The 23,711-nt window shown below is 40.0% G+C and overlaps 1 protein-coding gene and 1 pseudogene across 4 annotated transcripts in view; one reads left to right on the top strand and one right to left on the bottom strand.

Moving 5' to 3' along the window:
• Positions 1-10,649, top strand: part of AKAP11 (A-kinase anchoring protein 11) — a 58,830-nt gene extending 48,181 nt beyond the window's left edge. For 3 of the 4 annotated variants that reach the window (XM_028103809.2, XM_028103802.2, XM_088021851.1), the window contains 2 exons: positions 3,973-4,133; positions 6,749-10,649. In XM_028103809.2, the coding sequence (XP_027959610.1) occupies positions 3,973-4,133; positions 6,749-6,889 (302 nt within the window). In that variant the 3' untranslated portion in view covers positions 6,890-10,649. The remainder of the gene's footprint in view (positions 1-3,972; positions 4,134-6,748) is intronic. The other variant, XR_003609388.2, reaches the window with a different exon arrangement.
• Positions 10,650-18,571: 7,922 nt separating this feature from the next.
• Positions 18,572-19,321, bottom strand: LOC114212270 (tRNA-splicing ligase complex subunit RTRAF pseudogene; annotated as a pseudogene).
• Positions 19,322-23,711: the final 4,390 nt, after the last annotated feature.

The raw sequence follows: 23,711 nt of genomic DNA, 5'->3' as shown, positions 1-23,711 counted from the left end.
TCAGAGGAGAATAGATGAATGAGAGAACAAAATGCTAACAGGTTAACAACGTCCCCAGCAAATATACTGTATACAAATCAGAAAAGACCTGAAACCAGGGGAAAGGAAAGGGAAAGAAAGAAAAAAGAAAGAGGAAAAAAAAAGACAAAAAGAAAAACAGAACAATACAAAAAAAGCAGAATATGATCAAATATGGTCAGGCTAGTGCATAGATCAGTGGCACACAGTAGATTTTGGGCGTATTTTGGTCTGTTAGGAAAAAGTGCCTCCTAAAATTTTAAAGGAAGAAAGACATATATGTACAAAAAAGGGTTGATACAATGAAGGGATGGAAGATGACTGTAAAGATGAAAATTATAAAAGATTTTATAAAAGGAATTAAATTGTTTGAAGAAAGAAAGAAGAAGATTTAAAGAAAAAAGGGAGAGAATGTGATCAGGCAGGAGACTAGAACAAAGCCATACACTAGTGATTTAGGGTATATTTTGATCTGTTAGAAGAAAGTGTATCTCAAAATTTTAAAGAGAGAACAACTTATATATATATGCCAAAAATAAGGGTAACTAGTATGAAGGGATAAAATATGACTCTAAAAATGAAAACTCAAAAATGTTTTTTTTTAAAAAAGGGATTGATAAGATGTTGGTTGAAAAAGGGAAAAAGAAAAATTTAAAAAAAAGTTAAAAAAATTAACTTTGATGAACTAATGAATCATGGTAAAAAAAGCCATGAATTCTATGTGCAGTATTCCCCTAGCGCTGGAGTTCTCCCGTTCTCCTTGATCGGTAAACTTGGTCTTGGCTTGCTGGCTGTTCGTGCTGATCTTCTGGGGGAGGGGTCTGTTGCCGTGGTTTCCAAAAGTCTTTGCTAGAGGCTGAATTGCCCCGCCCTTGTCGGTCTGGGCTAAGCAAGCTGCTCGGGTTTGCTCTCAGGAGCTTTTTTCCCCTGCAAGCTCTCGGTACAGCTTTGGAGGACCAGAGTGAAAATGGTGGCCTCCCAATCTCCACCCGGAGGAGCTGAGAACTCGGGGCCCCGCTCCTCAGTGCGCCCCCAGAGAAAAGCAGTCACTCCCGTCTCCCTGGTCTCCGGCCGCACTCTGTGCTCACCCGGCCTGTGAACGAGCGTTGCTATCTCTGGCACCCGACCCCGTGTGGAGTCTCCAAACCCAGCAGATCCCTGCGGTGCGTTCCTGCACCAATCCTCCCAGGGGAGGAAGGGGAGTCTCCCCAGCTCTGCCACTTGTTGGGTCCCTGCTGGAGGAGCAGTGGCCCGACTGGGCCGCGGATCACAGTTTATGGCAACCCCGAGCTGAGAGCCCGCGCCTCGGCTCCATCTCTGCAGCCGGCTTCCCCGCTCCGATACCTGGGAGCTCTGGCGCACTCAGGCACCCCTGGTCTTTCTGTGACCCCAAGGGTCCTGAGACCACACTGTCCCGGGAGGATTCCACCCCCCGCTTAGCCACTGGAGCGACGTCCCTCAGCGGAGCCGACTTCTAAAAGTTCCGATTTTGTGCTCCGCGGCTCTATCACTTGCCGGTAGCGGCCGACGGAGGCCCCCTCCTCCGCCGTCTATCCTCCCGAATATCACCTCGGATTCACTTCTCCGCACATCCTACCTTCCAGTAAGTGGTCGCTTCTCTGTTCAGAGAGTTGTTGCTACTCTCCTCTTCGATCTCCTGTTGAGTTCGTAGGTGTTCAGAATGGTTTGATCCCTATTCAGCTGAATTCCTGAGACCAGACGAAATCTAGGTCTCCTAGTCCTCCACCATCTTGCTCCGCCTCCCCTAGTCTTTTTATTTTTCATCATTTCTTTAGAGGTGGGCAAACTGAGAAAATTGCCCAAATGAATTTCTCGAAATGTACTTTATAACACCTGAGTGTCTGATTAGTTTTATCGCCCATTATGCCTTTCTTCTTTAGGGAAGTCATGTACTGGTTTCTGAGTTAAAATCCTCAGACTTAAGGTGATTATTTTTTAGTCCCAGTGCTTCTGCTAACTAGACATTCTTTTTTTTTTTTAGTAAACATTCTTCATATAGGACTTCTAGAAGTTTTTGTCATCAGTTATGAAGTAGGGGTAGGGCAGTATTCTTAGAGGGACAGATAGGCTAGGTAATATTTGCTTTCTTTTTGTTGACTAAAAGAGTGTTGACTTTGTCTAGGAAAGTTGTGTCCCTTTTCTCAAATAATGCCTGTGAGGAAAGTTGTTCCAAAGGCTGTACATAGTGTAAATGCGTGTGGTGAGTATTTTCCTCAATGAACTAGTCATTACTTAACTGACTTTATTACTGAGGGACAATTAAGAGAAAAGAAGATATAAGTTAATAAAAATATGAAATTGATTTTAAAAAATTTACTTTTGAGGCACTAGCAGGCTCTTTAGGATTTCTTTTGTGAGTAGATAGAAATTTACCGTATGTAAATACATGTCACTACTCAGCTTTTGAGATCATAGTCATCTCTCATTATATAGAAAATTGTGGCCAGCTTTGAAATTTGTTATATTAGGAATTGGTAAAGTAGGACAGATTGATACAGGTTTATAGAAAGATTCAAAATTATGGAAATCCTAAGGCAACAAACCTCATTTTGTTGTATTTTTAGTTGCAGGAGGTCAGCCACTTGCCTTTTCCCTGGTGTTGAGTGACCTCTCCTAGGCCAGGCAGCCAGGAGCCCCATAACTGAGAAAGCCAATAATACAGAGAAGTCATCGGTGACTTGGCTTCCAACCCCATGACCTCTGCAGGATTTGCAAAATGGCCCAGAGACCATGTCTGGTTTCACAGTGCACCAGACCCATTTTTGACTGAGAGTCAGTGTGGGGAGAGGAGGGAAAAGGCAGTACGTTTATCTGAAGAGAATGACGTGGATCTGTTTTTTTTAAGTGAAAAAATTAGGGACCACCCCAAATCCTAAAAATGATTAGTAGTGGTCTAGAATGCCCTGCAACCTGTAAGAAAGAATCAGGGACATTGACCAACAAATTTCCATGATGGGTACGAATTGGCGTGATGTTTGCCAGCAGGCCGGCTGCTCAAATCTTATGTGGGAGGCCTCTTGTCTCAGCTCTGCCTTTTGCTTGGCCATCACTAAGCAGGAGTGGTTAGACACATGGTATTGGTCTACAGGTCATTAGTTTTATAGTCAATAGCAATTCGTCCTTCTTTATGTTGAGAACATAATGTTCATTAAAAAAAAAAGAAACGAAACTTGAGAGCAATATCTTATTTATAAAGGGTTATACCCAGAAAATTCCCTGGTCTGGCTTTTGGGATATAAGTGGCTGCATGTGACATTTTTTTCCCCCTTTTTTGCCTAAAGAATGAAGTGATTAAGAGCATGGAGCCAGACTGTGTGTTCATATCCTGGCTCAGCCACTTCCCTACTGTAAGACCCTGGATCTCTCTCTGCCTCATGTCCCTCACCTGTAAGATGGAGATGATGATAGTTCTGGCTTCACAGGAGGGGTGTGAGGGTCCCAGGGGTTTGTATATAGGAAGAGCTTAGAACAACACTTATGACGTGATATGCCCCATACAAGTGTTTGTGGCTTCTGTTACTTCTCTTAGTTCGAGAAGCTTTCTTGAGTCCATTTAGTATATTTATTTATTTGAGATTTATATTTAGACTGTAATCATAGCTTTATAGTTTTGTTTTCTCTTTCTTTACCTGTGGATCTTACTTTGATACAAATTATGTCATCTACAGTACTTGATATTCAGTGCCTCAAAATAGAGTTTTGTATTTGTGCTCTCAGCAGATGATCAGAGTTATTCCTTTGTTGTGGAATTATTGTGCCCTTTCAAATAAATGTTTTGGTTGATGTTAAGGTGGGGATAAGAAAAGACAGATTTTTTCCCCAGCATTCATTGGAATCTTAAGAAATGAAGAATATTTCTCTATCCTTAGAAACCAGAGTATTGAGAGTTGAATTGATGAATTTTTCTTTATACTGTTTAAATGTAAATATTAGGTTTGGGGCAAGACAGACAGATTCTGCTCATTACAAATATCGACATGGAGCCGTGCACAGTAGACCCCCAGCTAAGGATTATTCTTCAGTGGCTTGTTGCTTCTGAGGCCGAAGTGGCAGAACTTTATCTTCATGACTCTGCAAAGAAGGAATTCATACAAGTAAGTACCTGCCTTACAGGGTGGTTGTAAGGACATATTTAACCACATACGATGTTCTGTGTCACATAGTTGATCTAGTAAGATGCCCCTTGATAGCAAAATGGGTAAGTGCTTATGTGGTAGAGTCTCATAGTGGGTCCACATGTCAGCTCTGCCACTCTAGTCTAACCGTGGGTAGGCTCACTAGTCAGTTTCCTTATCGGCACCATGAAAATGAGTAGAGAGGTTACCTTACAGAGGTTTGTGAGGATTAAACATAATACCATAAGAAATATGCTTGATCTAGTGCCTGGCACATCCTAAGTACTCAAAGTTAGATGCCGTTAATAAACATGGTCATATGAGTTATTCTTTGTTTTAAATTGATTCTTAATTATGCCTGGTAATTAGTATGTCTCCTACTACTCTGTTAATCCAGTCTTATTAGTGGGAGAAACTAGCATACTCAAAAGCCAGTGAAGGCTTAAACATCTTATAAGGGACCATGGACTACTTTGAGTATTTTGTAGGGTTCTAATAATAGAACATTCAGATTCAATGCACTAATAGGATGTTTTTATTGAGAACTTAACTGTGTGCCAAGCACCTTGTTAGTCAAGATTTTTATTTTATAGTCTTAAGGTTTTTGTCCCAGAATCTTCGTTATCAGAATTTTGATTTAATATTATTATAGGGTGTAAAATAGTTCAATGAATAACCAGTGTAAATTGATCTGTAACAAAAAAGGAACAGTCCAGTTACTCTTGATTCCTGGTTCAGAATTTACAAAGATATTGTTGAAAGAAGTATGTGAAAAAGATATTCAGTAAAAATAACTTTTTTTTGTATTTTGTTTTTCTTGGACTTTTTGGATTTTTCTAGTTTAGGTTTCGGTTTTGGGGCAGAAGGAGAAAATAAGACAAGGTGATCCTCAAGAAATGACTTGTCAAGGAGAAGGAGTAGGTAGGAAAGGTGTTAGAACTCACTGGAGGGAGGCAGACATTTTCAAGTCATTTAGTCTTGAATAAACTGTGAGGGCTAAGGAAGAGCTTAGGCAGAGCTGAGCATGAGCATAATGGTGCTTGGTGCTCATCCCCAAGTAACGTAGGAAAACATTCTGGAAATTCCTCAAAAAGTTAAACCTAGCATTATCATATAACCTAGCAATTCCACTCCTAGGTATATACCTAAGAGGAATGAAAATATATGTCCACGGCAGCATTATTCATAATAGGCCAGAAGTGGAAACATCCTAGAATGGATAAATAAAATGTGGTTTATCTTTGCAGTGGAGTACTCTCTGTCAATAAAAAGGAAGGAAGTATGTACATGCTACACCATGGAGGAAACTTGAAGTCACGTTGGGTGAAAGAAACGTCACCAGAGACCATATGTTTTATGATTACATTTATATGAAATGACCAAAATGGGCAAATCTGGAGACTGAAGTAGATTAGTGATTGCCTAGAGTTGCGGGGTTTGGGAGAAATGGGGAGTGTTTACTAATGGGTAGAGCTTTTCTTTGGGTGTGGTAAACATGTTCTAACACTGATTGTGGTGATGGTTGCATTCAACCTGGTGACTGTACTAAAAACCATTGACTTAAGTACACTTTAAATGGATGAATTGTATGGTCTGTGAATTCTCTCTCTATAAGGCTATATTTAACAAGGCTAAGTATATTTATATTATAAAATTAAAGTAGTTTTTATAGAACTAAATAGAAAAAAAATGAGTGAAGACATGTTCTGATTCTGGTGACAGTGGAGTTTATTTAAACCTGTATTTATTTACTTTTTTAATTGAGTTTTTGAAATATCACATTATATTAGTTTCAGGTATACAACATGATTCGATATTTGTATATATTGTGAAATAATCACAATATTTACTTTTTTGGTGTTTTTTTTGTTGTTGAAACATTAACATTTCTTTTTTTTTTTTTTTTTTTGGTTTTTTGTTTATTTGACAGAGAGAGACACAGTGAGAGAGGGAACACAAGCAGGGGGAGTGGGAGAGGGAGAAGCAGGCTTCCCGCGGAGCAGGGAGCCCGATGTGGGGCTCGATCCCAGGACCCTGGGATCATGACCTGAGCCGAAGGCAGACGCTTAATGACTGAGCCACCCAGGCGCCCCAAAACGTTAACATTTCTTAACTTAGAAAGCCGTGTTTCCAGTTGAGGCCAGAGTGTGTATTCCAGAAAAAAGCCACACTGCATATTGTAGAAGGAAAAATCCACATCCTTCTGTCAAGATTGACATTGTCTTTATTATTTTATGTTCCTAATTGAAGGTGTGACAGATGTATTTAGGTCAAGAATTTCATATAGAAATGGAGACTATACTCCCATACAGACTCTCAGATGGGTGAGGTTTGTGCAGTTCTGTCTCCAAGAATCCCAAAGTGTCATTCTCTGGAGGAGATGTATTTGTCAGGGGCAGGAAGGAAAAATGTTTAATTTGCGTAGAGGGGTAAGTAATTTAGGGGAGAGGACCTCGTTATACAACTGGGAAATAATACTTTACTGCAGACAGCAAGAATCTTAAGAGTTCTCTGATACTAAAAATAAGACTGGAAACTTTGTTGTTAGGAAATTGTTTCTGGTTAACCTGGGATATGCCTTGCCTTCTCACTAGCTCTCCCGACGGTTACAAGGAAAGGGACGGAAGGTGGGGGACGTCCTGCGGGCTGTGCTGCGGTACTACGAAGTGCGGGAGAAGCCGGCCGCCCCGGAGAGCTGCAAGTCCCTGTTCGACTGGCTCTTGGAAAACGCGTAGTACAAACATGCAGCCAGTACGTTTTACCGTCTGGGGAGAGGAAGAAACAGATAAAGAGGCAGAGGGTAAACTTTGAATATTAACACTGATAAATGAACTGGGAGGGAAGTAAATCGAGCTTTTCCAGCGCAGTCATCCCACGTTGTATATATTTGATACTTTTGTAATCTCTGTCAAATATTATCTTCATCATTCTTCTATACACGTGTGTAGTGTGTTAAGACCCTAAGAACGTTGATTTGAAGGAAGGTCTGACCATGAGGTTTTCAGGGACATTGACTGACAGATTCTTTTTGCATCCAAATAGTGCTGCTACGGACCACACTGAGGTGGCTGAGGATAGGTTCCAGGGATACAGCCTTACAGTTCTGCTCCTTTGCAAACAAACGCTATTCTGTTGAGAACTAACCTGACAAAAGAGCTTTGAGGTTAATGGGCTCCCCACCCCACCCCCCATAGAATTTCTGTCTTATTTTTCAAAGTCAATTTTATTTTCATAGCTCAAGCTATCGGTAGCTTCTTGAATCTCCCAAACTATTTAATTTCTTAGAAACATATTCGTATTTTAGGTTTCTGTAAATACCATAAATGATAATTTCCTCAGCCTTTCATGAAATGACATTATTTGCTAATGTTGCCAATCCATCTGGCATGAAAATGAGTGTGTGTGTGTGTGTGTGTGTGTGTAAGTAAGGGAGTACTTTAACCTTGCCTAGTGGGTTTGTGCCCTTTTTTATTTTACTGTTTTCTTGGTGAGAAACCCACTGTTGACACTTAAAAGGTGCTTTAAAATAAAATGTCTATAAAGATTGTGCAGTAAGAATTTTTATTTCTCTTTTTGACTATTTTGGGTCCCCAACTTATCCTATAAATGAAAATAAAGGTACAAAACATGTTAAAATTTTAGAAATTAATGCTAATATGGAAATGCATTTAGAGAAGCCCAGTAATGATTTTCATCGTCGGATTTTTGAAAAAAAAAAAAAAAACCAAACACACACATACACAAAACTCTCTGCTTAGCAAGGATAAGCTTTTTCTAGAAAAAGAGGGGATTCCCAGCCCCTCCTCCCTTCCCCCCAATAAAATGGTATCTGCTCTATTTTGTAAAGTTGTCTGACATGAGTTTTCTGGCTCTATGTTTTCTACTACTTTACTTTGTCTTTAGAAACTGCAAGTTGACTTGAACTAGAGGACCAAGATTGTGTCTTGGTTTTGTCCGTGAGGGAATGCACATGTGAATTTTTCGTTCTTCCATTAGCGTAAATCTAGAGTAAATCACTTTTTGTTGGGGGCTTTGGTTTTGCTCCATTACATTTTCTTTTTTCCTGAGCACTGACTGTTCTGGAAGCTGCACAAAGTGTAGAAGACATAGCACCCACCAAGGGGCAAGGAATATAAGGCACTTAATATTAATTTGAATTAATCATTATGGTAGAGAAATGTATTTTATGAGAGAGTAAAAATTGCTTTATAAGAAAAATGCCAAAAGCTACTTAAATATTTTGAGGTTACAGTGTAAACTTTGGTTTTTCTCAATTTAAAATAAAGAAATAGAGCAAGCCTTAAAAATAAATTTTTCCTAAAGTTTCTTCAAGTATTTTTTAAGGTGGAGAAATGCAGGAAATCTATATAGCCAGAATGGTTTCCATCTTTAGCTTCTCAGAACTTGAGATGCAGCAGCACTGGACTGGGTTTATACACGCTAGGAACAGGGTTGTTGATTAGAACATGGATTAACTGATTATTAAGTTTAGATTGGATTTTCACAAGTATATAACTATCAAGTTGTGTTTAGTCACTTCGATATATGTACGGGTTTGATTAACAGCAAATTGAGTTCTGAATTTCTTTTAAACTAAAATGAAAATATATTCATTTTGTAACACTTTCTGTGCTTGAAAATGTTTATGTTTCTATCTCTTATGGTAATCATTTTGAAGGAAGATTTTCCTCCTATCCATGTTTTCTCTGCATTTACCTGGAGCTGTGCTGGACTCAGAGTTCCTTTATGTAGCCACTACGTAATGACAGACCAGTCTTTGGGCTTTGGCATGTGTGGTAAGAATCCTAATGGAACTCCACTCCTGTATCCATTCAGGGGCATAGAGAAAAATATTAAGTATTGGCAGATGTGAAAAGAAGCGTGAGTAAAGCTCCTTATATGGAGAGAAGTATCTTTTAATCAAGTACAACCTAAACTTACTTTCTTTAAAGGCACTTTGTGATTATTCCAAAGACATCTTATGTCTGTTTGGTTGCTCGGTCTCCGGAACAGCCGTGTTTGTTGAGAGGACCGCCCCCCACCCCCGTCTCCTTTTATTATAAGTCTCCTTGACATGTTTATATTATAACATTGTAATCTTGCCATTCTGTGCATTTCAGCCCTTACGAAATTACCATGTCTTATTCAGAACTGTTAAAGTTGTGATGTGCATTGAGTTGAATTCTCTGTTTATCAATTTCAGAACCCTTGAAGGATCTTGGGAAAGAAAGTGAATGAGGTGTCTGAGATGGGTTTTATTTTAGAACATTATTTTCGACTGAAATGTAGCGATTCTTTCATATTCTTCTTTTCCCAAGCCAAGTTTAACTTACATTTATATTTTGGAGATTATTAATGTTGATTTTGAAAGTATTTCCTGATTTATACAAAATGAATGATTCATTTATAAATCACAGAAGAAAATTAAAATATCTATTGGGCTGGTTGATAGAATTTAATAGAGTAATATAAAACCTTTTCACTCAGTGAATACGTGTGATAACATCTTTATACTTTGAAAAATGTTCCACTTACCCTTTCAGATATTTGATGTGAATTAATTCAATTCATAATACTTCCATTTTGCTTAAATAAGGGTTTTATGTTGCTGGTAGGAGAATTTAATTACTTATTAAATGTACCAAGTATAAAGTGAAAGATCACTGATCCACATGGCTTTGACATCAGTGCACATTTCCTAAATGCAAAACTTAACCCTGACTCATCATCGGAGTCCAGACTCAAGATGTCTTCTTAGTTAATTATTTAGCTAATAGTATTCTTTCACAGTTAACTATCAATTTCCCATCAGTATGTTGCTTTAAATTTTATATTTCTCAAAGGAAACTTTCCACAGTTTAAAAAATATATATTAATGCAACCACACTCAGGGTATAGGGAAAATAGTTTTCCATTTAAAACCCTGCCCACCTGTCACCAGCAACAAGACAATTAGAGCTTCAGTGGGAATTCTATGATTATACTAAAGTGAAATGCATTTATTTTTTCATTTTTAGCAGAAGACCCCACATGCATTTACTCACTGTATTCCTGCTCTGAAGATGCAGTGTTGGTCACTCTTGTCACTTTATTTATTTATTATTATTATTATTATTATTTTTTAACCATCCATGTACATTCCTTTCACATGGGTAGAATTGTGGTTCTGGAAGTCCATTGTTTTGTTTTTGTTGTAATGTTTGAATACTATTTAATATCAGGTTTTAATATTGCTGGATTTGCTAACTTTGGTTAATTGTGCAGTGTTTAAAGTAATTCACATTCTTGTTTAATATATATATAGCAGAAGCAGCTTTGAGTAATTGTAGCTGTTTATTTGTGCAGAATTACAACATTAAGATCTTGTATAACAGTAACTTTTTTGGCTTTTCTGTCCTTTGATATGTTCATTTACCAAAATATGAACATCACGTTGCACTATACTTTTGTTTTTGCAGTGGCTCAAAATAAACATTTCAGAAATTACCTTTGTAATCATTTGCAATTAATTGTTCTTTTATCCTTTATGAATTGTTTGTTATCTTTCCTCTCCCAACTAAGAATTCTCCAATAAACGTAAGAGATGCCTGGCCTCGGTTTCCTTCTATAATATCTTGTTAACTACTCTGTCCTGAACTAAACAAAGGCATATAAGCGGAACTGCCATGATAGAAGACACATCAGATGATCTTCATGCTTCTAAAATGGTTTCCGAGAACTAGGGAAGCTAGGCATTTTTTTTTTTTAAGATTTTTTTTATTTATTTGACAGAGAAAGACACAGCAAGAGAGGGAACATAGGCAGGGGTTGTGGCAGAGGGAGAAGCAGGCTTCCCGCTGAGCAGGGAGCCCGATGTGGGGCTTGATCCCAGGACCCTGGGATCATGACCTGAGCCGAAGGCAGATGCTTAATGACTGAGCCACCCAGGTGCCCCGGGAAGCTAGGTATTTTTAACCAGACACTGGATTCTAGCCATATATTCAGGTGTCTCTGAATGCTAACATAAGTGACTTGAAAGGCTGTTTGCCCAATCTGGTTTGCACTTGAGTGCCAAGTAGAATATTATGGTTGCGTGTTGGGAAATTCTTCCGGCCTGGGTGTAGCACTCCTTCCATAGGATATTGAGAGCATCCACACCTTTGTCATGCCATGAGCATCAGGCACTTAAAAGTTTGATTGTTTGTTGCTAATGGAATATGACTTGTCTCTAAGTATGTAAAGCCCAGAAATTAGGGAATGATTTTCTAGCTTTGTGTGAATGTTGTAAAATACTAAGAAATAATGATAGTAAACAGTGGCTTGGGTGTGAGTGGATCCCAGTCACCAACAAAACAATTCAAAAATGCTGAGAAAAAGTAATCAAGATTCCTTAGCCTGGAATTCCACAAAGGAAAAAGTGCTCAAAAGGAACAGGAAGTTGTGACAAATGGCATTTGAACAATTTTGCACATTGGGATCACTTGCCATCTGTGTCTCAGCTGCGATAGGAGGATGAGGGACAGGGCTTGAAGAGTTAGCTCAGGGGCGCCTGGGTGGCTCAGTCGTTAAGCGTCTGCCTTCGACTCAGGTCACAATTCGAGGGTCCTGGGATTGAGCCCCGCATCGGGCTCCCTCTTCGGCAGGAAGCCTGTTCTCTCTCTCTGTCAAATAAATAAAATCTTTATTTTTAAATATTTTATTTATTTATGTGACAGACACAGCGAGAGAGGGAACACAAGCAGGGGGAGTGGGAGAGGGAGAAGCAGGCTTCCTGCGGAGCAGGGAACCCGATGCGGGGCTCAATCCCAGGACCCTGGGATTATGACTTGAGCTGAAGGCAGACGCTTAATGACTGAGCCATCCAGGCGCCCCTAAATAAGTAAAATCTTAAAAAAAAGATTTTTCAAAGTGTGAAAGATGGAGAGAAGTTACATATCCAAGGAGGAATATACATTTGGTGCTATTGTGCAAAGGGGGTAGGTAAGAATAAAAACATCTAAGCTTGTTGCAGCATTGCGTTTTTTTTTTAAATTAATTTTATTTTTGATGTAGTGTTCCATGATTCCTTGTTTGTGTATAACACCCAGTGTTCCATTCAATATGTGCCCTCCTTAATACCCATCACCAGGCTAACCCATTCCCCTACCCCCCTCCCCTCTAGAGCCCTCAGTTTGTTTCTCAGAGTCCACAGTCTCTCATGGTTCATCTCCCCCTCCGATTTCCCACCTTCACTTTTCCCTTCCTACTATCTTTTTTTTTTTTTTAACATATAATGTATTATTAGTTTCAGAGGTACAGGTCTGTGATTCAACAGTCTTAACACAATTCACAGCGCTCACCATAGCACATACCCTCCCCAATGTCTATCACCTAGACACCCCATCCCTCCCACCACCCCCACTCCAGCAACCCTCAGTTTGTTTCCTGAGATTAAGAATTCCTCATATCAGTGAGGTCATATGATACATGTCTTTCTCTGATTGACTTATTTCACTCAGCATAATAGCCTCTAGTTCCATCCACGTCGTTGCAAATGGCAAGATTTCGTTTTTTTTTTGATGGCTACATAATATTCCTTTGTGTCTGTGTGTGTATGCCACATCTTCTTTATCCATTCATCTGTTGATGACATCCTGGCTCTTTCCTTAGTTTGGCTATTGTGGACATTGCTGCTATAAACATTGGGGTGCACGTACCGCTTTGGATCACTACATTTGTATCTTTGGGGTAAATACCCAGTAGTGCAATTGCTGGGTCATAGGGAAGCTCTATTTTCAACTGTTTGAGGAACCTCCATACTGTTTTCCAGAGTGGCTGCACCAGCTTGCATTCTCACCAACAGTATAGGAGGGTTCCTCTTTCTCTGCATTCTCGCCAAGATCTGTCGTTTACTGACTTGTTAATTCTAGCCATTCTGACTGGTGTGAGGTGGTATCTCATAGAGGTTTTGATTTGGATTTGCCTGATGCTGAGCGATGTTGAGCACTTTTTCATGTGTTGCAGCATTGCGTTTACAGCAGGAACAGTGAATGTATGAAACTCACTCCTTGGGAATGGTGGCATTCTCTTCTTCCTTTGTAGGTTTTGTAATCACCTGCTTTTACTTTTGTGCTCTAGGACAAGGACGATACTATTGTAGATTGGAAAGAGATAAAAATAAACATTTTCAGAGAATTGAAGCCCCACTTTTGACTTTTTAGGCCCCCCGTCTTTTAAACAGACACCTACATGGACTTCTGAGCTTGGAGTGAGCGATTAAAATGATCCGTGTGTACTAAATCCTGCCCACTGAAATGCTTTGGCCCAACGTGAGATCATTATCAACACTTGAAGGAGATTTCACACTTGAATATGTTTTGAATTACAGCTTCTCTTGAAAAATTGGAAGCTCTGCAACATTGGCTTCCTCCTGTGTGGCGACAGTTTGGCAGGAGCTAAATAATGATGGCCCCTTCAGTCCGGGCTTAGTAGGGTTTTTTTTTTGCCTCTGGCGTGACCTGTTCCATCCATTTCGCCCATTCCTGTTGCCTGCTGGGGCCCTCGTGGTGTTTGTCATGCAACCTCTGACAAAGCAGGTGAGATCATTAACGTGCTTAGGAAAAATCTGAGCAAATTCTAGCAACTCTTCCATTCTCCAGGATTGCTCAAAGAGGGGAGGAAGGTTCTAGAAATTATAGACTTGAGTTGATTGCTCTTGCACAAAAGACAAATCATAGTTGTTAAAAACACAGCCTTTCACGTATGTAGACAAGAAGGGAGAGGCAGCACAGGTTTACCGAGAGCAGATTCTCTCAGATCTCCATTTCCTTTTTCAATAGAATTGTTCAATTGGCGTATTAGAATACCAGAGACCTAGTATCTGTATTTTAATGAGGCATTTTCTATGGAGAAAAGAATGAACAATTGTGGCTTCTTGGCTTTATGAGAATGTGTTCCCAATGACTTGTAGTTAATAGGTCAATGTCTGCCTACAGGGTCAGCCTCGGCCATCTGATGTATAGCCGTTTTTACTGCCTTGAGTGAAGATTGTGTTGGAGTATACTGACCAGGGCTGTCGAAGAGCATTGTGGAGAATACACAGTGACCATTTTGAAGGATAATATTCAAACAATTGCAAACAAACTAGGACAAGGAGCTTTCGAATCTGTTTTTTCCCCTTTTGTCCTTGTAACTGAACCACGATTTGACATTTTCCTCCAGAGGTGGGAAGGTTCTATGTTTACACACTTTTACAAATTGAATATTTTGAGCTCAAATATTTTCCTCCAAATACTGTATTTTTATGACTTACTAGTGATAAACTTAGTTCTCTCCCAGTTACATAAGTTCCGTGAAACAGGAATTGATGCTTAGAGATCCCATAGGGGCTTACAATGATGTGGACTTGTGCAGAGTCAGAACAAGGCTGTCAGAAAAAAAAACAAAAAAAACTGCCAGAAGTACATCTGAAATCAACTTCATCTCCTTTTCTGTTTATAACAGAATATGGGTAGTTGTGGGGCAAGGGGGCATGGATTCTGGGGACATTGAAATGTTCTGATAATTGCTTTTCCAGCTTATAAATCTATGTCTTTGAGTCACCTCAGGCACCTTATGGCAAATGTTGGGCCAACTGAAATTGCTTAAATTTGGGCAAGCCAGCTGACCTCTTTACTGCCTCGAATCCTAAGAAGTCATGGCTTCCAGGAGGGGTCCCTGGTTAAATGGTAGAGTCTGCAGTTGACACAGAGCTAGGGAGATACAGACAGTATGTTGAATGAGTCCGATCACCTAGGGCCTCAGTAGACCCAAATGGCTAAGTGCTTTGGTAAGGCAGGAGGTGAGTATTAGGTCTATGTAAGTACGGGGTTGTGGGAGATGAGAGACCCTCAAGGCTTCTCTCAGACTGCTAAGAGGCTGCAGGGAAAGTAAGCCAATGCCAGCACCCTTGTGGGAGTGGAATGTGTTTGGGGGGAAAAAAGCTATAATATTAGTCCCTGCCTTTATGGAGTTTATTATTTAGAAGAGTCATTAAATGAGTAATTATAAATATAATTATTTACGCTACTGTTAAGGGTGGTGGGAGCCTAAAACAGAGGAGCCTAATTGGGCTTCCCTAAAGATGTGCAGCCGAGGAAAGGGAGTCAAGGTGGTTGGGGGAGGCAGAGAGCTTTTTTGGTAGAACAAACGAACAGCTTGAGAAGAGAAGGCTTGTGGCTTATTTGAAGAACCAAAGACCAATTTGGCTAGAGCCTGAGGAGTTGTGACACATCTTGAAAACTATGTAGACATCTTAGCTCTCACTTAGATGCTTAAAGAAAGTAATTGTGGTTTTGTGTACTGCAGAAATGCAGGTTTTTTTCTACCATCGCAGTTGTTTTTAAATCTGTGGCATGGTGGGCAATAGTCTTGCTTGACCCTGTGCTTTTTACACCATGCCTGGAGTAGTAGGTTGAGTCCCAGATACCATCTTACAAAGGACAAAGATCAAGTGAAACATTCACATCCATGACTGTCAGAATGCTGAAGGAGCCAAAAAGGATTCATTTGCATTTTCACTGAAAGACAAAAGGCTGCTTGGCCTGGAGAAGGAAAAGTGGGGTTGGGGGTGATCTCAAAACCATTTTTAAACGTCCAAAGGGCTGTCAGTGGAGACAGATTGAAACGTGTGACCCTAGAAGACCAGGTAAGGATCAGTGGGTAGAAATTAGCAGCAGATTTCCTCTTGCTCTCCAAAAATTAAAGCTGTGTAAAAATGGACTAGACCCTTTCCATGAAAAAGAGTGCACTTGTCCTTGGAGATGAGTCTGCAGTGCTGGCTGATCACTCTTGCAAGTTTTGCTAGGAAATCCAAACCGTTCCTAATTTTGGAGTAGGTGACCTGTTTTCCCATATACTACTTAATTTTTCCCATGGCGGTTTAGTGAAGTTTAGCAACGTAGGCTCTAGGGTTAAAAGAACTTGATTTAAAATTACAGCTTTGCCACTTGCCACCTCTCTGTACGATCTAGAGCAAAGGCCTGGAAGGGTGGGATTTTCCTCCAGGGGGATTTTCATTTGCTTCTGACAGGTGCCTGGGGGCACAGCTAGTCTTGGAGCTCCTGAATTTAAGTTCAAGCCATGAAGTTTTCTGACCAAATCAGATGGCTGGGAATTGTGCTGCACACCCGGGCCAGGGCCTGTGCCTGAGGGGAGCAGCCCGCCAGGGTTCCAACTTAGAGAAGGGGGTGAGTTTTTGAGAATTGCTTTGTTGGGGTGGAGAGAATTGACTTTCGCCTTTCTAAAGCCCCATGAGGCTGCTGAAATACTACTCTGTATCACAGTTTTTTCTTCAAGTTTGGCAAATATTCCGAGGACAGAAAAGTGGTGTTGAATGCCGAGCTTACTTACTGGGGTTCTTTGCTTTTGCTAGATTTTGACCCACTGATTCCTCAATATCCTATGAGCTGTTTGATGCCTCCAAGAGCCTGTTTTGATATTTTATCCAGTTTCTTTTCCTAGGTAAACTACTTATGATATTTTAATTTACATGTAGTACTTAAATTTTTTTTTTTTTTGCTGTTCTCCATGTGCTTGACCCTTGATGCCCCTTTTATTTTTGCCAGTATTTTTATCTTTTTTCAAAGGGTCATAAATGCAAATGACATTAAATTCCAAAAGGTATAAGGACATACAGTGACAAATCCTTCTTATAGCTCTCCAGCCGTACTCTATTTCTTGCTTTGAATGGTGGTTGAACTGTTCCTATAGATTTGTGCAATTCGGTGTATATGTTTCATTTAACATGTTTCAAAGCTTGGATTGGCTGTTGTTACCTATTGTTGGATGTTAATTTGAAAGTGTCAAAAACCAGGAAATGGTTACCATGAAAGTCAAGTTAGTGGTTACTCCTGGGGCAGAGGAATATATATAGGAGGCTAATGTATCAGTAATACTCTATTTCTTGCTTTGAATGGTGGTTGAACTGTTCCTATAGATTTGTGCAATTCGGTGTATATGTTTCATTTAACATGTATGCGCAGATGTACACACACACACACACTGTTTTGTTTTTGTTTTTTTCACACACACACTGTTTAAAAAAAAAAAACTGCAGGGGCGCTTGGGTGGCTCAGTCCATTAAGTATCTAAATCTTGATTTTGGCTCAGGTCATGATCTCAGGGTCGTTAGATCGAACCCTACCTTGGGTTCCATGCTGGAAGTGGAGCCTGCTTAAGATTCTCTCTCTCTCCCTCTCCCTCTCGCCCTCCCTTCCCCACTCACATGCGCTCTCTTGCTCTCTCTGTCTCTCTCTCAAAAAAAAATAATTAAAATAAAAAAAAAGTAAAAAAAAAAACCAAAACTGCAAAATTAATCATCTCAAAAACAACCAGAGAGAACAGATGGATTACCTGCAAAACAGCAGTTTGATTCGCAGCAAGTCAACAGTTCTAATAGAAGCCCAAAGATAATAGAATGATATCTTCAAGTTCTGGTTAAAGTCAGATCCAGAATTTCACATGCTTCTAAACGATTTTTCAAGAGTGAACATAAAATTAAGGTAATTTCTAATAGCCCCAGAGAATTTACAGGTAATTTACATGTGCCAAGAAAAACTGCTGAATATACCCCTTTCATAAGAAGGATAATGAATGCTATAGAAACAATGAAGAAGCAATGTTTCAAATAATAATTAAAATAAAAAAATGAAAGCAAGGGGGAGCAACCACCCAAATGCAATACTGTTCTTAAAATAATTTCTACTTATTCTCTATAGCCAACACTTCATGTCATTGAATCCAGGTATCAACCTTGTCATTATTATTCCCATTTTTCATGTGAGAAAAGTCAGGCTCAGAGAAGTTAAGTCTCTTCCCCAGCGGGCATAGTGGTAGGCCCAGGTCTGCCAGGCTCCAGTTCTGCTCATTACATTACACTGTGTCACCATTTCTAAAAACCAAAATACATAAGGTGACAAAATCACCTGTAAATAACACCTAGAGACAACAGTCATTTACATTGCCATATTTCCTTCTAGTTTTTCTCCCATACATATGTTTTATACAATTGGAATTTATTTTATTTCATAAATTTTGCCAAACTTTTTTTTTTTAATTCCACATTTACCTTTGGGCTTTTCAAGTTTGGTGGTCGATGAATCTTGCAACTCTCTTGGCTAGAAATAACCAGAACTCTGGTCTGACTGATACGTATAATGTTGTATTTTCTTTGCATTCCTGTTATGTGGTACTGCTTTGAGCCAAAGTTAGGACAATTGACAGTCTTTACAATGTAAGTATTTTTTTTCCACCTTCCTGAACTTTATTAAAGAAAAAGCAATGATGGTAAATCTTGAGAATATAGTCAATTTTCTAGGATTCTTCCCTTGAAAATGTGACATTTGATTTCCAAACACATGCCAGAGCGTACATGGTTCCCAATTGTACTAAGTAGGTGAGAAGCTGAAATCCTAAAATGTTCATCTTCCAACTCTCCCCAGTCTGTGCTGTGTCTTTGGATCAGCAATAATTGCCTGAACAGCTACTATGGCTTCATTAATTTTTGTCTGTAGCTCTCTGAGCTCTTCTATATGCAGCAATCGCAGAATTTGAGCAGCTTCATTAAGAACTGCATCTCCTGTGTCAAAACCAAGAATATGTTTGTCTAAAGCATCAGGCAAGCCCTCTTTCGTTTGATTTGCTTTAGCAACTGCATCCTGGGTCAGGCGCTCCTGGACCAAAATGCGAATTGCCTTAAGCATTACCAGGTAATCATCATGATGCTGAATCTGAAGAAGGTTAGCCAGAGCCATTACACCAGCCTTAACATCAGGATTATTTACATCCAAGTTGATCAATAGCTCTGCATTTTTAGCAGCATTGTCAGCATTTTTTGTATTATCAGGTACCAAGTCCTTGTATTTTTCAACATTATCTCCATATTCAAGTCTAACAGCTAAACCAAGAAGCCAGTCAATTGCTTCTTGTCAATCTTGAATCTTTTTTTTTTTTTTTCGATCTTGAATCTTGAAAGGACAGTTAACATCTTTGAGATACTTTCAAAGAACTTGGGCCAGTCACTGCTGTGGATGTTTCTTAAATTACCTCTGTCTTCAATCTTGTAGTGTCTGATTTTCTGGTCTTCAAGCCAAACTAAATTCTGTTTCATCTTTGCAGTTGAAGCCAGCTGGGTTGTGGTAGTCGAGGGCTGTCAGCTTGTGTCGGAACATGGTCCCCCGTCTTGCTCTGGTCCCCGGGCTCTGGCTGGGAAGGGACAGGCGAGGAGGAGCGGGCGGCTCAGGCACCGGCGATGCTACAATGTAAGTATTTTAAGTAGATCTTTTGAGAAGGGCAGTATGTAGAAAAGGTCTCTGGTTGGCTTCCAGAAACCAGGCGACAGCATTTGTTATCTCAGCTTGACTGTTTGATTTTCCCCTTTCCTGCCTTCACTCTTTTTTTTTTTAAGATTACTTTTTTATTTATTTGAGAGAGAGAGAGAGAGAGAGCATGAGCAGGGGGAGGGGCAGGCAGAGGGAGAGGCAGACTCCCCGCTGAGGGACTCAATCCCAGGACCCCAGGATCATGACCTGAGCCAAAGGCAGACACTTAACCAACTGAGCCATCCAGGCGCCGCTCCTGCCTTCACTCACTCCATCCATCAGCACTGACAGCAAGAGAGGCAATTCCAGGCACAGTTTCATGTCCCTCAGAACACGAGAAGAAAGAGTTACAGAAAGGACAGATGTTCTTTCCAAGCTCTAGGCCCCCTTTTTTTCAATTAGCTTTTTTTCAGTTAGCTTTTCCCTTTGCCCCCTTATCATTTTATACAAAGTGCTTCTTAGGTCCTGTTCTATAATAAGCACCTAATAGATGTTATCAATTTTAAAAAACCATTCTTATCCTATAACTTCTGAGTTCCACTGGAAATGTCAGCGGGTCTGAGTGGTGATTACTTGTAAGCATGAGAAGAAGAGTCCTAGGAAAGCTGTTTCTCAGTGTGAGTTCATTGTGAAAAAAACATATATATTAAATATAACCAAGTGATAAGCAAGGGCGATGGACAGATTTCTTAGAACAAAGGCACAGATGATGGTGCGGCAGTGGAAGAGACAGAGAGCAGACGACCAGGGAACCTAGAAAGAAGGAGGCAAAGGCTTTGTCCAGTGCAGACAGTGTAAGGCATTTAAGGAAACCAAGTGTAAGAATTAGAGGTAGATGTTGAATTTTTCCTTTCTAAAATTCAATTCTTATTCAAGGGCATGTCTACCATCTTGAAGGAGGTCTACACAGGCTCCTAGTTGGAAGTATACAGGTCTACTTCAGGAGGTTACACTTCAAGTTATCACCCCTAGTTTATGATTTTTTGTAATGATATTGTTTCTGCCAGCCCTGTGTAAGGCAATGGGGGGCACACATGTGGCAAAAACATGCATCTTTTTCTTGATAAGGAGACATCAGTTGTTTTATGTCATGCAAACTGTGGGATGTTAAGAGAAGTAAGAACATGAGATATATATATGGTATATGGTATGTGAAGTGGGAAGGGGAGGTGGAGAGAAGAAAATGTGCCCCCTTGTACTTTCATTTTCACCAAATTTTAGTATTGTTTTTAGTTTTGCCCAAATTTAGTATTATGTTTTAAATATCTGCCCTCTTCGGATGGTGGTATAGTGGTTTTGGGTTTTGGCAGAATGGGACAGAGAAAATCCAAGTTTCCTGCTGCCACAGAGAGTTGTGAGCAGGAATATAGAACTTTGTTCCTAAGAAGGGCAAATGGAACCGTACCGCAGCATGGGCCAGGCTGGCTAGAGACGAGGTAGGAAGGTGTCCACCTCAGAACGTGCTGCTGGGACCACTGAGAAGAGCTGAGCAGCAAACAGATCAACTACATCAAAGTAACAGTTGTCTCCAGTTTCCACGCGTACATGAGCAATTACATACCTTTCCTCCTTACCTTGAAATTATTGCAGATGCCACCTGCAACTAGAGACTATGCTGGACATCTAGGAAATAAGGGGAAGAAAAACATCTGCATTCAAATCTAAATGTCTTCAGGATACTTAGAATCAATCAAGATTCACTTTTCTGCCATCGTAGAGAATGGGCCTGGAAATAGAGAATAAGTTATCAATAAGAAATAAATTCTATTTCTTAGACACCTGAGTTAGTGTCTTTAAAACCTCAATGATGAATACCTCCTCTAGAAATGATGTTTAAGGGGCGCCTGGGGGGCTCAGTTGGTTAAGCGTCTGACTCTCGGTTTTGGCTCAGGTCATGATCCCAGGGTCCTGAGATCGAGCCCCAGTGTCTGACTCTGTGCTCAGCAAGGAGCCTGCTTCTCCCTCTCCCTCTGCCCCTCCCCCTGCTTGTGCTCTCTCTCTAAAATAAATAAATCAATCTTTTTTCTTTTTTAAGAATTGGCTCACATGTTATGAAGGCTGGCAAATTCAAAATATGCAGGGTAGGCAGCAGGCTGGAGACCCGGGGAAGAGCCCATGATGTAGCTTGTATCTGAAGGCAGTCTGCTGGAAAAACTCCCTCTTTCTTAGGGGACCTTGGTCTGTTTTCTCTTAAAATCTTTCACTGATTGGGTGAGGCCCATCCACGTAATGGAGAATAATCTTCTTTATTCACAATCTACTGGTTTAAAATGTTAATCTCATCTGAAAAATACCTTTAGAGTAACACCCAGATGTGTTTGACCAAATATCTGACACTGTGGCCTAATCAAGTTGGCACATAAAATTAATCATCACACTGAGCTCTGGGGCCTGGTCAAAGCAAAGGCCCCAAAGGACTATTCCCACAGTATAAAAGTGAAGTTGGGAGGGTGGAAAAGAATCACAACTCTCTGGAGCACCCTGGGGATTGGAAGAAAACTAACCTGTTCAAGATGTTAGTATTATCAAGCACAGAATATAAAGTAGTTGTGTTAGATACATAGAGGAAAGCTTAAATATGAACAGGGAACGTCTCCATATCCACTAGGATGGTATAATAAAAAAAAGGACAACAAGTGTTGGCAAAGATGTGAAGAAATTAGGGCTTTTATACACTGCTGGTGGAAATTTAAAAATGATGCAGTCACTTTGAGAGCAGTTTGACAATTCCTCAAAAAAGTAAGACAGTTACCATATGAGCCAACAATTCCACTCCTAAGGACATACCCAAGAGAAATGAAAACGCGTCTGCACAAAATGTTGTACCTGAATGTTCCTAGCATTATTCATAATGGCCCCGAAGTGGAAGGGACCCAGATGTCAATCAACTGATAGGTAAACAAAATGTGGTTTATCCATATCGTGGAAGATTATTTAGCCATTAAAAGGAATGAAGTAGGGATATAAGCTACAACATGGAGGAACCTTAAAAACAGGATGCTGTTTAAGATAGCAGACACAAGAGGCCACAGGTGACATGATTCCATTTACACATAATATCCAGAATAAGCAAATCCATAGTGACAGAAAGTAGATTAGTGGTTGCCAGGGACTGGGGGCTGGAGAAAAAGGAGAGTGACTGCTTATGCGTACAAGGTTCTTTGGGGTGATGAACATGTTCATGTTTGAACAACTCTCTGAAGATCCTAAAGTCCCCTGAGTTGCACATTTAAAAAGGATGAATTTTGTGCTAGGAAATTATATTTCAATAAATCTTATAAAATATGAGCAGAGAACAAATGAATATACATATATAGATATATATTTTTCAAGTGGGCTCCACACCTAATTCGAGGCTTGAACTCATGATCCTGAGATCGAGACCTGAGCTGAGATCAAGAGCCAGATGCTTAACCAACTGAGCCACCCAGGCGCCCTGAAAAATATATTTTAAAAACAAACTTCTTTTTTTTTAAAGATTTTGTTTATATATTTGACAGAGAGAGACACAGCGAGAGAGGGAACACAAGCAGGGGGAGTGGGAGAGGGAGAAGCAGGCCTCCCGCGGAGCAGGGAGCCTGATGCGGGGCTCGATCCCAGGACCCTGGATCATGACCTGAGGTGAAAGCAGATGCTTAACGACTGAGCCACCCAGGCGCCCCTAAAAACAAACTTCCAAAAATGAAAACTTGAAATGAGAAAACAGTGGTTGAGTCTAATGGCTGTTTAGACATAGCTGAGAGAGAATTAGTGAATTGGAAAAAATTCTCCAAAGTATAGTGTAGAAAAACAAAGACGGGATGCATGAGAGAAAGGTTAATTGCCACTGAAGGAAAGGAGAACTAACATTTGTAATAATTACAGAAGGAGAAGAGGGAGAAAATAGGGTAGAATTAATATTTGAAATTTGCTGGAAATTTTCTGGAAATGACAGAAGAACCATCCACAGATTCAAGAAACCGAACAACTCTCAAGCAGAAACAATACACAGTAAATTTTCTAGGAAGAGCTGTATACATATTTGTCTACTTTTTGAGATTATTGAATAAGCAAGCTGAAATGTCCAGGGCGATCAGTAAGAGAATATAGAAATTGCATATATTCAAACTAGTTGAGAAAAAAATAGAAGTCAAGAAAAGATAGAAAAGAAACAGAAGTAGACCAAAAATTAGAGCACAAAATAAGATGGTAGATCTAGAAACTGCTCTCCTCTCCTCTTATAGGTGTTCCCAAGACCACC

The sequence above is a fragment of the Eumetopias jubatus genome, unplaced genomic scaffold (genome assembly GCF_037043125.1).
Source record: "Eumetopias jubatus isolate StellerSeaLion01/CBP00866 unplaced genomic scaffold, mEumJub1_p1.0 scaffold_3, whole genome shotgun sequence".
NCBI lineage: Eukaryota > Metazoa > Chordata > Mammalia > Carnivora > Otariidae > Eumetopias > Eumetopias jubatus.
The sequence above is the reverse complement of the archived record's forward strand: the minus strand, read 5'-3'. Positions and strand labels throughout refer to the sequence as shown.